This window comes from Phodopus roborovskii, unplaced genomic scaffold (assembly GCF_943737965.1).
Source record: "Phodopus roborovskii unplaced genomic scaffold, PHOROB, whole genome shotgun sequence".
Lineage (NCBI taxonomy): Eukaryota > Metazoa > Chordata > Mammalia > Rodentia > Cricetidae > Phodopus > Phodopus roborovskii.
In genome coordinates, this window is record NW_026125444.1 from 15,865,158 (window position 1) to 15,879,872 (window position 14,715).

A 14,715-nucleotide genomic window follows, 5' to 3' on the forward strand; every position below is an offset into this window, starting at 1 on the left:
TTTCCTCATACAGATTTTTTTTTTAAAGGATAGACGTTCAAGAGATTTATTGTACAACATGGTAACTAGTTTATGACTAAAATTAAATGCTTTCATTTCCAAAATGACACCTATGAGGTAATGCATATTTTAATTAGCTAGATGTTACCCTTCCATAATGTGTATGTATTTTTCAAACACATGATAAATATGTAGTTTTATGTCTATTTGAAATAAATTTGAAAAGAATTTGCAATATCTCCTGTTTATTGCCGGGGATATTTTCCCTGATCCGCAGCAGACACCTAACTCCTGCACATATTTTGTTAGATTTTATACCTTGATATTTCACTTTTAGAAGGCATTAATAGAAATGAAATTGTGTTTAATTCCAAGTTCTACTTGTTCGTTGTTGATATGTAAGAACACATTGATTTCTATATCCACCCTGCATCTCACAACCTACTTGCTGTTCAGACCAGGAGTCTTTGGTTGACGACCTCACGTAGATTCTCATGCCATGCAGAGACAGCTGCTCATTCTTCCCAGCGATCCCTCCCTTCTCTCTTCCCCTCCCTTCCCCTTTTCTTCTCCTTTCCTTATTTCTTGATCTTTTTCTTTCTTAGCATAAGCTGTGAGTTCCAATGTAGTGTTGGAAAGACGTAGTAAGAGGGGACATCCTTGTCTCAAGCTTCTAGATTTTCATCTTTAGTATAATGGGTGTAGACATTTTTATAGACGTTCTTTATTAAGTCCAAGAAATCCCCTTTATTCCTAATTTGTGTTTTTTTTTTTTTTTTCCTTTTTAAGGTGGAATGATATGTGGTTATGTGGTTCATACGTGCCAAGTTTTGTTTCTCATTCACCCACTGACGGACGCTTGGGTAGCTTCCACCTTTTGGCTGTTGTGAATAATGCTGCTATGAACATGGGTGTGCACATAGCTCTTTGAGACCCCGCTTTCAGCTTTTCTGGGTAAGTACCAGAAGTTGTGTTGCCAGATTATATAATGTTTTATTTAAAACCATTTTAGGAACCAATATGTAGAATTTCATATATAAGGATGTTTATAACAGCAGAAATCTGGAAGCAGCCTTGCTTCATCAGCAAAGCTGTACAATAAAGTATTCTGTAGCTAGTTTAAAAGGATATGGCAGGTTTGTGTGTTGTAATTTATCAAAATGTCTAAGTATATTAGAACGAGAGAGTGTCATTGTAAACCTGCTTTATTTTAAATCTGTATGTGTTTGCTTCACTTTTTCTCGTGAATACTGAGCTTATTTATGGAGAAAGAGGAGAGATGTGTGGTAGGAGAGCCAGCTTTTCTACCTTAAAGCACTGCTTGTTTCAGACTTACAAAGAGCAGAGTTTCGTAATCATACAACCAAGTAGAATTATTATATGGAGAGGCTATTCTCATTTGTCTTTGAAACACAAAGATAATCCTAACTATTTCACTATTAAGTATTTTATATCACAATAACAAATGCTACTACTCAGTGGGCTATTAAATATCTTTTATTGTTATACATATATCAAGGATTTTAATGTTTTGTGACCTTGACGCGGGCATGTATGTTTCTGTATAATAGTGAATTTCTGTCAAAATGATTTCACATAAAAATATTCTACTATTTTATATGAATTTCCCATACCTTGGTGTGGTCAAGTAAGAAATAAAACCAGAGGTTGTCAAAACAGTTTCTCTGCTCTTAAAAAAAAAAAAAAAAAAACCTTAGTTTCGCCATTTGTTACTCTGTACACTGAATCGCCTTCCCCCTCTTCCCCTCTTCCCCCTCTTTTCTAGCAGTAGATCTTCATGGAGGAACACGGAGTGACCCAAACCGAGCACATGGCTACCATAGAAGCCCATGCCGTGGCCCAACAAGTACAGCAGGTCCATGTAGCCACGTACACTGAGCATAGTATGCTAAGTGCCGACGAAGACTCCCCTTCCTCCCCCGAGGACACTTCCTACGATGACTCGGACATACTCAACTCCACAGCAGCTGATGAGGTAACCGCCCATCTGGCTGCTGCAGGTAATGTTTGTACTGGGAGCTTTCCTCTTTGCTTAACTTGTGGTTTCATGCCTGCCTGAAGCCTGGGGTTCAAGCACTCTCACATTTGTTCTCATCGTTTTTTTTTTTCAGTGCTGGGGATCAAACCCAGGGCCTCGCATATACTAGGCAAGTACTCTACCACTGAGCTGCATCCCAAGCCCTCATCACAGATTTTTAAGCGTGCACCTCAACTTTAGCCTGTTCCGTGAGAGTTGAGTTCTGGGGTCACTTAACTACTAGTGTGACGGTGTTGGTTGTCTTTTCTCATCCATTCTGACAGTCTTTCTGGTTTTTATCCAGAGTATTTATTATATTCACATTAAATAAGGAAGGGCTGACATATTTAGATTTTAATATTTTCAAGGTTAAGGAATGGAATGTCTAGTGTTGGCTTTTCTTTGCCGGTGTGCTGGGGATGAACCCCAGGCTTTAACAGCTAGACAAGAGCCCTACCCCGAGCCATACATCTCAGTCCTGGACTCTTAATGAGAAAGTTTCTCCAGCTGTCCAGACTTGCACTGTAAGTTTCCAGTTTGTGTGGAAATTTATTACTATTGTGATTTTAGATTTCCACAAGTAATAGGATGATCTTACAGTTCATTTGGGAATTCTTCTTTCTGAGGGACTGTGGGACTGTTGCCATCTGTTGCTAGTGATAGGTCTTGTTTGTGCTGGCTCCTTGCTTCACGTGCTAGTTAGTTATATGTGAATGACTGTTGTGTGATGCATTTGGAAATTATTTTAAAAAGTAATTTGGGGTCTAATAGTATGCTGGCTAAGGTTTGTTTGATTCTTTTAGGTAGTACCAAGAACACCAGTGATCCTCGTTTCAATCCAATTTATAGGTTTGAAGTTTTTCAGGGTAACAAATGACTTTAAGCTGGCTGTGTTTTGCATCATTCTGTGTACAATGTGCATTTAGCACCATGGTGAGGATATACATGCTTGGGTGGATCTAGTGTTTTACTTATGAAATGCAGGGCAGGAAACCAATTATTAGGAATGATCAAAGTACTTTGCTTTAAAAATATGTGCTGTATTTAATTAAGGTGAAGAAGAAAAGTATAACAATGTCATACTCTAACTTATTATCCACTGTGCTGTTTCTGGAACTGTGAACTTAAAAGGTAAGGGAGGGACTGGGTGTGTGTATAGCTCAGTGGTAGAGCACTTGCTTAACTAGCATGTGCAAGGCACTGGGTTTAAATGCTTGTAACATACAGTTTGTGAAATTTTTATACTTCCCAGAAGAGGGCATCCTAACACAGTGCATCCAGGCCAGCTTCTTTCCTATGAAGGAAGATGCTTTTGAGACAGGACTTTGTCACAGTGTGAGGGTGATGCAATGGCAGCTGAGACTGACTGGTTCAGGGGCTGAGCAGTTGCCCAGCATGTGTGAGGCCCTGGGTTCAGTTCCCAGCACGACCAAAGAAAACACTACAAGTAGCTAGGTATAGTGGCTTGTACATGGAGCCCTTAAGCAACCTAGACAACACAATGAGACCTTGTCTCAAAACAAACAAAATAGAAAAGGACTAAAGGCATTTGTTTATCTGTCTGGTGTGAAAACAGAGGCCCTTCAAGTTTCTAATGAGTTCCCACTAAGGAACTGTAATCATATGCACTACAAGATATAGATTCTTTGAATAAGCGCTTCCTTCTGAAGACCCTGTCAGGCTGCTGGTGGCAGGCTATTGGTGCAGGGAAGTGCCAGGGGGAGGGCATTTCAGGCTGAGGAAATTCCAAGGACAAAAACTGCAGATGAAAACAGGAAGGAGGCCATTGAGGCTGGGCTTTGTGAGCAGGAGGAAAAAAGTAACACAGAGGGCTGACATGAGTAGCCGCACAGGGCTTAGGGACACTGCGGGATGAAGTTTTGCAGAAGCAGTTGGGTAGAGGCACACACCTGTAACCACAGTAAGCAAAGGGGAATTTACAGAGGCGGCAGGGCCCTTAACAGCCCGGGGTTATGATTGATCCCAGCGTATCACATTTGTTGCTTGCTAGAGAATTCCTTCTGAGGACAAGTCTGTAACATCACCGAATCTAAGAGGCAATTCACCCTTTGTGCCATGTTGCCTGTCAAAAAAACGTTTCTCATTCTCTTCAGCCCAGAGTAGCTCTTGATCATGTTGATTTTCAAGGGAAAAACGAATAAGGAAGGGCCTAGGGAGATGGCTCAGTCAGCAAAGTGCTTGCCGTGCCAGCATGAGGACCTGAGTTTGATTCCCCAGGACCCAGGTGAGAGAGAAGCTGGACCTGGCGGCTTTCACTTGCAACCCCAACCCTGGGGAACAGAGACAGGCACAGCCCTGCTGCCCTAGTGCAGTTGCTACTCTTCAGCCAGCGTGCAGACAGCACCTGAGGGGCGCACATGTCAGCCCTTTTCCACATTAGTCTCCAGCATCAATTTCAGAAGATGTCTTATTTTGTTAGGTTTATGAGTGTTTTGCTGCACATATATGTGTGTGTGCACCACACATGTGCCTGGTGCCCACGGAAGTTAGTAGAAGGTGTTAGATCCCCTGCTACTGGAGTCAGAGAGGTTATTATGAGCTGCCATGTGGGTGTGGAGACGATGGCGGATCCTCTGGAAGAGCAACAAGTGCTCTTAAGTGCCGAGCCTCCTCCCCCACCCCAGGGCAGGCACATCAGTATAAACAAAATTGAATTGTTTTCTCTGAGACAGTGGATTAAAGGAGACAGATTCTCATGCTCTGTAGAGACAGTTGCTTCCTTGAGAATAAGGTTTGATTAGTGTCTGACAAGTATAAAACCTTGAATCCTGAAAAGGAAGGTGGCATTGGGATATAGAAAAGAATCAAGAGCGACCTGGCAAACACACATGTCCTTGCTACCCAGCTTTGTCACGTCAGGCTTCTAAAAGACTGCCTGTGTGTGTTCCGCATGCCACAGTACATGTGTGGAGAACTGTTGGAATCAGTCTGTCTACCATGTGGGCCTCAGAGACAGAATTCTGTTTGTTGAGTTTGCAGTAATCACCTTTACCCGCTGAGCCATCTTATTGGGTCCCCAGATAGCTTTGTTGTTGTTTGGTTTTGTTTTTTCCAGACAGGGTTGGTTTCCTTTTTCATTTTCTCTTTTTTTTCAAGACAGGGTTTCTCTGTGTAGCCCTTGCTGCTCTGGAACTTACTCTGTAGATCAGGCAGGCCTTGGATTCACAGAGCTCATTACCACCATCAGTATATTCCAATGTTGTACTTCATTCTGACGTTATTCTGTTTTATTAGAAAAATACTCCTTGGGCTGGGGAGATGGCTCAGGTGTTAAGAGCACTGGATGCTCTTCCAGGGTTGTGAGTTCAATTCACAGCAACCACATGGTGGCTCATCACCTGTAATGAGATCTGGTGCCCTCCTCTAGTGTGCAGGCATACACGCAGACAGAACAATGTATACATAATAAATAAATCTTAGGAAGGAAGGAAGGAAAGAGAAAGAGAGAGAGAGGAGAGAGAGAGAGAGAGAAACTCCTCATGAACTACCAAAACTTTGTAGAGTTTGTTTTTGAAATGATGTTCTTGGAATATTTTTATTTTATTTTCAGTTACATATATGAGTGCATTACCTGCAGAGTCCAGGCGGGCTTTTGTTCACAGGTATCAGTCTAAACTGATACAGCCTGTCCCATAGCTAAAATGTATTTCTCCTGTCTTATGACAGGGTCATTGCAGTTGAGTTATGTGAGCCTGTCTGTTGAGGAGCTGTCCCATAGTCTTAATAACTTGAGCTTTATAGTAGTATGTGATAGGATCAGTACCTCTGTTTAGTATCTTCTAAATTGTTTTGACTGCTCTTGGTCCTTGTATTTACATTTAAATAATAGGATTAGCTTACCAAGTTCTACAAACAGTCATATTGGAATTTATATTTGAATTTGTAAATTGATCAAATCAGACTCCCTCAAGCTTGCTGGCTAGCCAGTTCAGCTATATCTGGGAATCCAAGTTCAGTGAGAGATGCTTTCAGGAGAGGGAGAAAATACCCACACTGCACATGCTCACACACACCTCAAAAATAAGCAAAAAGTTTCAAATAGACATTGGTGAATCTATCGAATGACAAGCCTGCTGAAGTAGCTAAGGGTAGTATATGTTTGGCTTTGATTTTTTTTTTTTTTTGGGGGGGGGGAGACAGGGTTTCTGTATGAAGCCCTGGTTGCCCTGGAACTCCAAGCTCTTCCTGCCTCTGCCTCCCAAGTGCTGGGGTTAAAAGTGAACCACCACCCCTGGCTTTAAGGGCTTTATATTGACATTTGCAGTTTACTTTGAAATTCACCAAAAATATATATGGATTGACAAATAGAGAGTAGCTCTTTATGGTAAATTGTTAAAATTCTTTCAGCTTTGCATGTAAAGTTTTTCATGATAAAATAGCTGCACAGTGAAAAAACCAACCTGATATTTTAAAATAATCAAAGGATTTCCAGGGATATCTCTTCTGAAAAAGTGTTCAGGGTCACAGAAAACACAGTGAGATGCCCAAGAGGGTGTCTATTACCTCAGTTACAAAAGATAACTAGTATTGGCAAGACCTTAGAGCAGTTGGGTCCTTTGTACATTGGATGGTAATATAAAATAAAGCTACTATAGAAGAATGTGGGGTCTCCTCCAAGAAGTTAGAAGATAGAAGTAGGCCTTCTGGATCATATGGCATTTCTGAGCAAACAAATGAATTGGATCCCAAATTGATCCGCACACATAGTAGCCAGTATGTGACAGCAAACTAGATGTCTTTGTGTGGATGAAAGGCCAGAGGAAATGAACACATAGACTCATACCTTTAGCCTTCAAAAAGAGAAATCTTGCCATATGTGACAACATAGATCAACCTTAAAGGCGTTATACTAGCAGAAATAGGCCGGTCACGGAAGGACAAATACTGTATAATTCCATGTATGTGAAGGATTGAAATAGCCAAATTCATAGTAAATTAGCCATCCATACAGTAGAATGGTTGCTGGGCTGAGGGAAAGGAGGTGTGAGAAGTTGCTTTTCAACAGATTATTTCAGGGCGGCTTAGCAGTTAGAGCCACAAGTGCTAGAGCCAGAATGTTTGCCTGGTGTGCACCAGAGAGGAGGAGGAGTGGGGAGAAAAGGCATGCTTGGCAGGAGGATCAGGAGTTCAAGGTCATCCTGAGTTACTTAATGACTCTAAGATTAACCTGTCCAGCTATCTCAAAAACTGAAAGGAAGGGGTGGGTGTGATTTCAGTTATACAAGATAAAGTCTAGAAATCTATACTTTGTGGGTGTAGTTAATAATGCTGTTTTGCACACAAAATTTTATTCAGAGACAGGTGTTCGATTAAAATATTCCCACAGTTTTATAATAAAATGGGGGAAGCAGTACAATTAAGATTTTTTTTCCCTTATAGCTAACTGTGTTCAATGCTGCCTATAGGTCCAGCATTTAGGGAGGTGAGGCAGGAGGATCACTTTGAGTTCTAGACTAGTCTGGCTTATGTAGTAAGACTCTGGAGAAAGGGAGGGAGGGAGGGGAAAACTCCCCTACCACTTGTCTCTGATAGGAAGTGAGAGGTCATCTGGCTTTTGCTTGCTCCAGGGGTTGTTTAGAGGGTGTCATTTCTTCAAGACCATGCTAGCACCGAGCAGCCTGCAGTTCATTTCATTCACCATTTAGAATATACATGCAAATATAAATGTGTGCAATTTGTGTTTCATCTAAGCCTTTTATAGGGCTAACAAGAAAGGATAAAGTGAAATTCTGTCTTTAATATGTTGAAACCCCTAGGTATGAAGACTATAATAGTAGTTACTTAGAATTCCCCTTTATTTATCTATCCCCCACCCCAAGACCTTTACATTAGTTTCAGGGCAAATAGTCCAGCCTTTGTTAACATTTTCTTGTTGGATCCTTTCATCATCTGGATGCATCACCTTACGGCTGCTGTCTTCATTCCTTTGCAGTTTCCAGCTTAGTTGCTAGGTGGGAGTGTGCCTGTTCACTGAAGGCCTCCCAGTTCTTTAACTTGGGGAGTCTTGGAGAAGTGGGGGGGGGCTCAGCACGAGAAGTGCAGTGTGAAGCCCTTTGTTTCAGTGTGAACGGGCCTTTCTCTCAATGCTGCAGTATTTCCTGGTCCCTCTGAGAACATTGTCCTAGCAGCATGGGCATGCTGGCAAAATAAAGCAACAGCATTTGTACAGAATTCAAGATGGTGTGTGGTGGGAAGGTATAAGAGACAAACTCATATGGTTCATGAGAAACAATATTGAAGAACATCGATAATGTCAGAAACATTCTGTTTTCACTGATCGTGTGCTATTTTCTGTCTTGTACCCTTGCAGGCTGCTGGCTAATCTCAGCACATACTTATTATTTCAGGTCCTGTGGGGATGGCTGCTGCTGCTGCTGTGGCAACGGGAAAGAAACGGAAACGTCCTCATGTATTTGAGTCTAATCCATCTATTCGGAAGAGACAGCAGACACGTTTGCTTCGGTGAGGGGCTGCCTTACCCCATCTTGCTATTCTTCACACGCCTCCTGTGTGGATGTCAGGGCTGGAACATTTTTTTTTTTTAAAACAAGGTTTCTCAAGACACTGGGTTGGAGAATTTGATGGCAGGTTTAAGACTTAGACTCATTGCCATAAAATTAATTGATGAAAATCTGGGAAATATGATGTAATCGGTGGATAACATTGACCAGTTATGGTGGCATACGCCTTTAATCCCAGTATTTGGGAGGTAGAAGCAGGTGGATCTCTGTGAGTTCGAGGCCAGTTTAGTCTACATAGTGAGTTCCAGGTCAGCCAGAGCTACATAATGTGAGACCCTGTCTCGGAGGGAAGGAGGTTGATTTTTCAAGACAGGGTTTCTCTAGTAGCTGTCCTGGAACTCGCTCTGTAGACCAGACTGCCCTTGAACTCAGAGATCCCCGCCTCTGCCTCCTGAGTGCTGGGATTAAAGGCGTGTACCAGTACATCCAGTCAAGGTCATTATTTTTTTAAATAGCAGCCGGGGTAGCAGGAAAGGAATGATGAGAGCAATAAAGGAAAGCCCAGCTCCATCAGCAGGCTGGCAAGCTGGATGGTGGTTCATGTTTCCAGTCCCAGCACCCGGGAGGCTGAGGTTGGAGGATTGTCACAGGTTCAAGGCATGGTTACCACACACCTATAATCCCTGCACTAAAGAGACTGGGGTAGGCAGGTCATGGTTTTTGAGCTAGCCTAGGCCACATACCAAGATCCTGTCTTAAGGGAGAGTAGAGAGAGAATTGGAGGCAACCATTCATTCAAGAAATACTGCCTGATTTTCTGTTTGGTATTGTGAAATGTAGGCCCTTGAGTCACAGGATAACCCCTGTGATAACCCCCGTGACTCAGAGGAAAAGTGTAATGTTCTGTTTATCTGTTGCTTCTACCCTGGATTCTCACTGTATCAGTTTGCTTTCTATGATTGCAATTACCTCAGATGGTCCACCATAGTCTACATAGTCTACCATAGAACGGAAAGTTCTAAACTAAATAGTAAGTTTAGTTATTGTTATCATTTGCATATTGTTTTGGTTTTGTCTTTCAAGGCAGGGTTTCTCTGTGTAGCAGCTCTGCTTGGCTGTCCTGGAACTCACTGAGATCTACCTGCCTCTGTCTCTCGAATTCCGGGATTAAAGATACGTGACACCATGCCTGGCCAATTTGAATATTTTTGAGATTTTAATTTAATTATTTTATGTGTGTGTTTGCCTGCATGTATGTGTATACCATGAAAGTGCCTGGAGCCTGCAGAAGTCCGAGGAGGGGGTTGTGTGCCTGCACGGGTTTATGTGCGCTTTAGGAGGCCGAGGCGTTGAGTTCTTGAAGCTGGAGTTACAGTGTGTACTAGGAATCAAACCCAGGTCCTCTGAAAGAGCAGTAAATACTCGTAACCACTGAGCCATCTGTTTAGCCTCTGTTATAATTGTTTTTATTAGTTATTGTTCATCATTTACTGTACTTGGCTTGTAAATTAAACTTTATCATTGGTGTGCACGTTCAGGATAAGAACACAATATGCAAAGGGTTTGATTCTATGTCAACTTCATAGGTATCCACTGATACCTGGTTTGGAGCAGGCCCCCACAGATAAGCGGGCTACTGCAGAAACTCCTTGCCTCCTCATTGTGGGTTTGTGTGTTAGTTTCTTTTCTGTAGCTGTGATAAAGGACTCTGACCAGAAGCAATATAGGGGAAGGAGTGTAAGTGATTACTCTAGGTCACAGTTCATCAGTGAGGGGAGTCAGAGCAGGAACTTGAAGTAGGAACCAGGAATGCTGCTAGCTGGCTCCCTTTCGGGCTTATAGGCTTTGTTTTGTATTGTTAGTGTTTGTTTCATTTTTATTATTCTTTGCTATGTGGGAATCACCGTGTAAACCCGGTGGCCTTGAATTCATTAAGATCTGCCATCCTCGGTTTCCCAAGGGCTGGAATTAAAGGTGTGCACCACCACACCACTTGTATGCTTATTCTTTAAGTGGCTTTCTAACACAGCCCAGGACCTCCTTGTCCAGGAGTAGTGCTGTCCACAGGGGGCTGGGCCCTCATTAATAGACATGCCTATAGGCCAGTGTGACCTGGACAAATTCCTTAATGAGACTACCTTCTCACAAGGCTTGTCAATATGACAGTTAAAGCTAATTAGGACAGTTTGTCTATGTCACGATAAAATAGAAAGCTATAGCTAGGCATTGTGGGTGGTACCTACCTGCAAACCTAGTCCCTGGAAGATGGAGATAGATTATCAGGAGTTTAAGACTAGCCTGGCCCCAAAATATAAATAAATGAATAAATAAATCTTAAGCCACAATACTTTTCCTCCTTTACATTTATTTATTTTGTATGTGGTGGCATGTACCATGGTACTTGTATAGAGGCTAGAGAATAACTTGCTGATGGTTCTTTCCTTCTGCCATTTAGGATTGCATTCAGGTTCTCAGGCTAGCACCTTTAACACTGTATTTACTTTGGATAAAATGTATCAGTGTGAAATGAATAATGACTATATCAATAAAATATTAGTCATTTGGGCAACCTTTATTAATTATAGAGATAACAAAATGCATCTAAATGATATTTCAGCAGTCATACTTAAAATTGTAAATAGCAATAATTGGTGTTGTGACTCTAGTACTTGGAAGGCAGAAGCAGGCAGATCTGAGTTTGAGGCCAGCCTGGTCTTCATATTGAGTTCTAGGACAACTAGAACTAAAGTTGAAACTTACTATATTAAAAATTGTCATGTCTGTGTCCTAGGCATAAGCCACAGTACATTCCATAAGACACTGACCTTTCCTTTCTCAAATTTCAGAACATATTTAATCAGAATTGTCTCAAATCGATGGAAGTTTGGTCTGTAACTCACTCCATCACAGTATTTTCTATCATCCTGTAACCTTTTATTTTCATTCTGTTCAGGAAACTACGAGCCACATTAGATGAATATACTACTCGAGTGGGACAGCAAGCTATTGTTCTCTGTATCTCACCCTCCAAACCCAACCCTGTGTTTAAGGTGTTTGGAGCAGCACCTTTGGAGAACGTGGTAAGTCAGATCTGAGTTGTGTTCCCTTGCTTTGTGTAGATTTTCACCTTTTATTCCTCTTTCTAGTTCAGTGCTAAACACTGCTTTCTTCCATCCGTGTCAGGGTGGAAGGTGGCAAGTGGTTTTTAAACAGATTGAAACCAAAAAGACCAGCCGCATGGCAATAGTGAGAGAGATGCCTATTGGTGGTGTTCATATGTCCGTCAAGAACAGAGCAGACGGTGGAGCTTTTCTGAACCCAGCTGGATTCCCAGCCAAAGCTGTGTCATGCCTTGTGCACATAGAATACTGATTTTTTAAGATGATCATTACTATTTCTAGTTCCTGCATCAAGGTATTGTACCCACCAGGGACAGTGAAAAAAAAAAAAAAAAAGCAATACTTTATTTGTTATGAAGCCAGTACAGGGCTGAGGATGTAACACAGTTGGTAGAGCCCTTGCCTGGTATTTGTGAAGTCTTGGGTTCCATCTGGTACATGACTGTAATCTCAGCATTTAGGAGGAGTGGAGGCAAGAGGATCGGGTATTCAAGGTCATACTTGGCTACATATTGAGTTCAAGGCCGTCCTTAACACCATTTTTTTTTTTAATGTGAAATTTTGTATTCCTATCTAAAATGAAACAATAGATGATTCCAGGATAGTACTTTTCTAAGGCAAACTGGAAACATTATTAATCATATATTTTAGTATATCTTTAAAAAAAAAATCTTTTGCTCTTTTTAAAAAAAAGTTGTTTTAGCTGGGCATGGCGACACATGCCTTTATTCCCAGCAGGGGAGGCAGATGGATCTCTATGGGTTTAAGGCCAGCTTTTTTGTTATTGGGGTGTGTGTGTGTGTGTGTGTGTGTGTGCACGCGTGTGTCTGTGTGTGTTGTCCACGTATGCCTCATGTGTATGTGTGCTCTTGGAGTCCAGACAAGGGCATGAGGTTCCCTGGCACTGGAGTTACAGGTGGTTGTAAGCTACCATGTGGGTGCTGGAGATTGAACACAGGTAGTCTGGGAGAATAGCTAGCCTAGCATTCTTACCCACTGGGCCATCTTTCCACGCCCCTAATTAAAAGAAAGAAAGAAAGAAAGTTTTCACTAGAGTTTTCCCTCACTGTCCTGTGTGTACAATGAGGGTAGCATTGCCTTCCTCCCAGAACAGTTGTTAAATCTGACTGTCTGCTGATACTAAGGGAAGTGATCTGACAAGCGCCGAATTGAGGCGGTAGTGGAGGCTAAATTGCTGTTTACTGTGCTCTAGGGGCAGTTCTCTGAGGCTTTGTTCAAACCATAGACTTTCTAGAGCTCTATAGGAGTGGCTAAGATATTTTCTTTTTCTTTTTTTTTTTTTGGGTAGTTCACTAAATGTATTGAGCTGTATTGCTGCATGTGGTGTTTTATTTACTCTAATTTCTTTTTTTTTCTTTTTTTTAATTTTATTTAATTTTATATAACAGTCCAATTAAATGAAAACAAACATTTATACACAATATTTGGGAATTTGGGCGTTGTTCTTTCCAAACTACTTCCTGCTGGTAAGGGGCGCTGTCTTGGGGGATTCGAAGAAGATTCAGATATCCTGGCTGTAGTCTGTAGGGCTGTTTTGTCCAGCTGTTTTGAATGTAGGATCAGCTTGTACTCTGTTTCAGGCGGTCTGGCATGATCAAGCCACATTAGTCTGGAAGGAATCCACATCTTTTCATTTTCTGTGGAAACAAAAATAGAAATCCATTTCCCCAGTAACTTGTCCTTCAACTTAAATTTTGGAGTCAAAGCATTTTTTTTTTTTTTTTAGTTTAATATATTATTTTACATGTCGATCCCAGTTCCCTCTCCCTCCTTCCCTCCCTTTTTACCCTCTCTGTCCTCTCACATGCACTCTAAACACCCTCCCCTCCCATCCCCCCACCCCAATTCCATATGTAGGGGAGTGCCATCCAGTTGGGATCATGTAGAGGCTAAGATATTTCCTTGAGGAACATAGTGAAAACTTGCCGAGCACTCCAGGGCTTCTGAAGGTGGAGCTCTCAGTGAGAACCGGGGACCTGCAGCATTCAGCTGTGCCACAGAATACAGCTGGCCACTCCACAGCCAACAGAGGGCTGAGGTAGCTCTGGAGTTAGCACCCACTTCCTAGAAGCCACCCTTCTCCCTTTATTTCCTCTCCCTTCCTGAGAGGTAAGCAGACTGTGTCATTCATTTGTTTATATAGGGTTAGAAAACGGTTTCACTTATATAAAATGTAGACAAATGTTTTAAAAGTAGTAACTGGAGCTGGGGTGATTTCTCCTTTGGTAAAGCACATTACCATGCAAACCAGAGGGCTTAAGTTTGAATCCTCAGAACTCAATCTCTGTGTGGCAGCCCGCAGTACTCGTAGAGAGAGATAGGAGACTGAGACAGGAGAGTCCTCTGAAGGTCCGGGGCAGTGAAGATTAACACCTGAGGCTCTCCTGACTTCTGTACATATGGAACCACACTCTCATATACACAGTATAAAATGGGCTGCTGATCTGTCTCAGCAGATGAAGGCTCTTAAGGATGACAAGCCTGTGACTTGAGTGCAGGCAGTACCTGGAATCCACATGCGGGAGGGAAAAAATCCATTCTCCACATTTGACCGCTGACCTTCACACTCAGTGCCTTAGCACATGTGTATAGAGAGCAGGAGAAAATAAATACAAAATCTTGTAAAACAAACAAACCTAGGAGTCCATGGTTGGTGGAGGAGCTTAGTATGGGGGCTGGAAAGAGCCAGGCAGGATAAAGCCAGCCTAACTTCCCTAGCCATAGCTGCACAGCTGGAACATAGCTCCTAGCCAGTCACAGGGTCACAAGTGTGAGGGCTGTGCCATGCTTGGGTAGCTCTCGGTTATAAGCTCCAGATGACAATCTATTTTTAGTCTCAATGGCATCTGGGTACATTTTTTAAGAGATGTTATGGAACTTTCCAAAGACTCCTCACATCCAGAAAGCTTCAGAAATACAGAAGAATTGAGGTATATTAGTCCAAGACTGTTTTTTACAACTTGACTGAAGGCTAGTTTCTAATTTTCAGCAGTAAATCTGAGTCTAAAAATCTAATGATTTGTATAAATGCCTAAACCTAATCTTCTATCCCTGG

General features: G+C 41.9%; 1 protein-coding gene across 6 annotated transcripts in view; it reads left to right on the plus strand.

The window, feature by feature from the left end:
• Nrf1 (nuclear respiratory factor 1) overlaps positions 1–14,715 on the plus strand; it is a 102,515-nt gene that overhangs the window by 38,926 nt on the left and 48,874 nt on the right. For 4 of the 6 annotated variants that reach the window (XR_007833945.1, XM_051175836.1, XM_051175834.1 and 1 more), the window contains exons 2-6: positions 790–954; positions 1,787–2,021; positions 2,133–2,168; positions 8,407–8,521; positions 11,474–11,600. Coding sequence is in view for 5 of the 6 variants with exons in the window: in XM_051175836.1 (XP_051031793.1) it covers positions 1,799–2,021; positions 2,133–2,168; positions 8,407–8,521; positions 11,474–11,600 (501 nt within the window). In the remaining variant the exon portion in view is untranslated. The remainder of the gene's footprint in view (positions 1–789; positions 955–1,786; positions 2,022–2,132; positions 2,169–8,406; positions 8,522–11,473; positions 11,601–14,715) is intronic. The other 2 variants (XM_051175837.1, XM_051175835.1) reach the window with 1 other exon arrangement.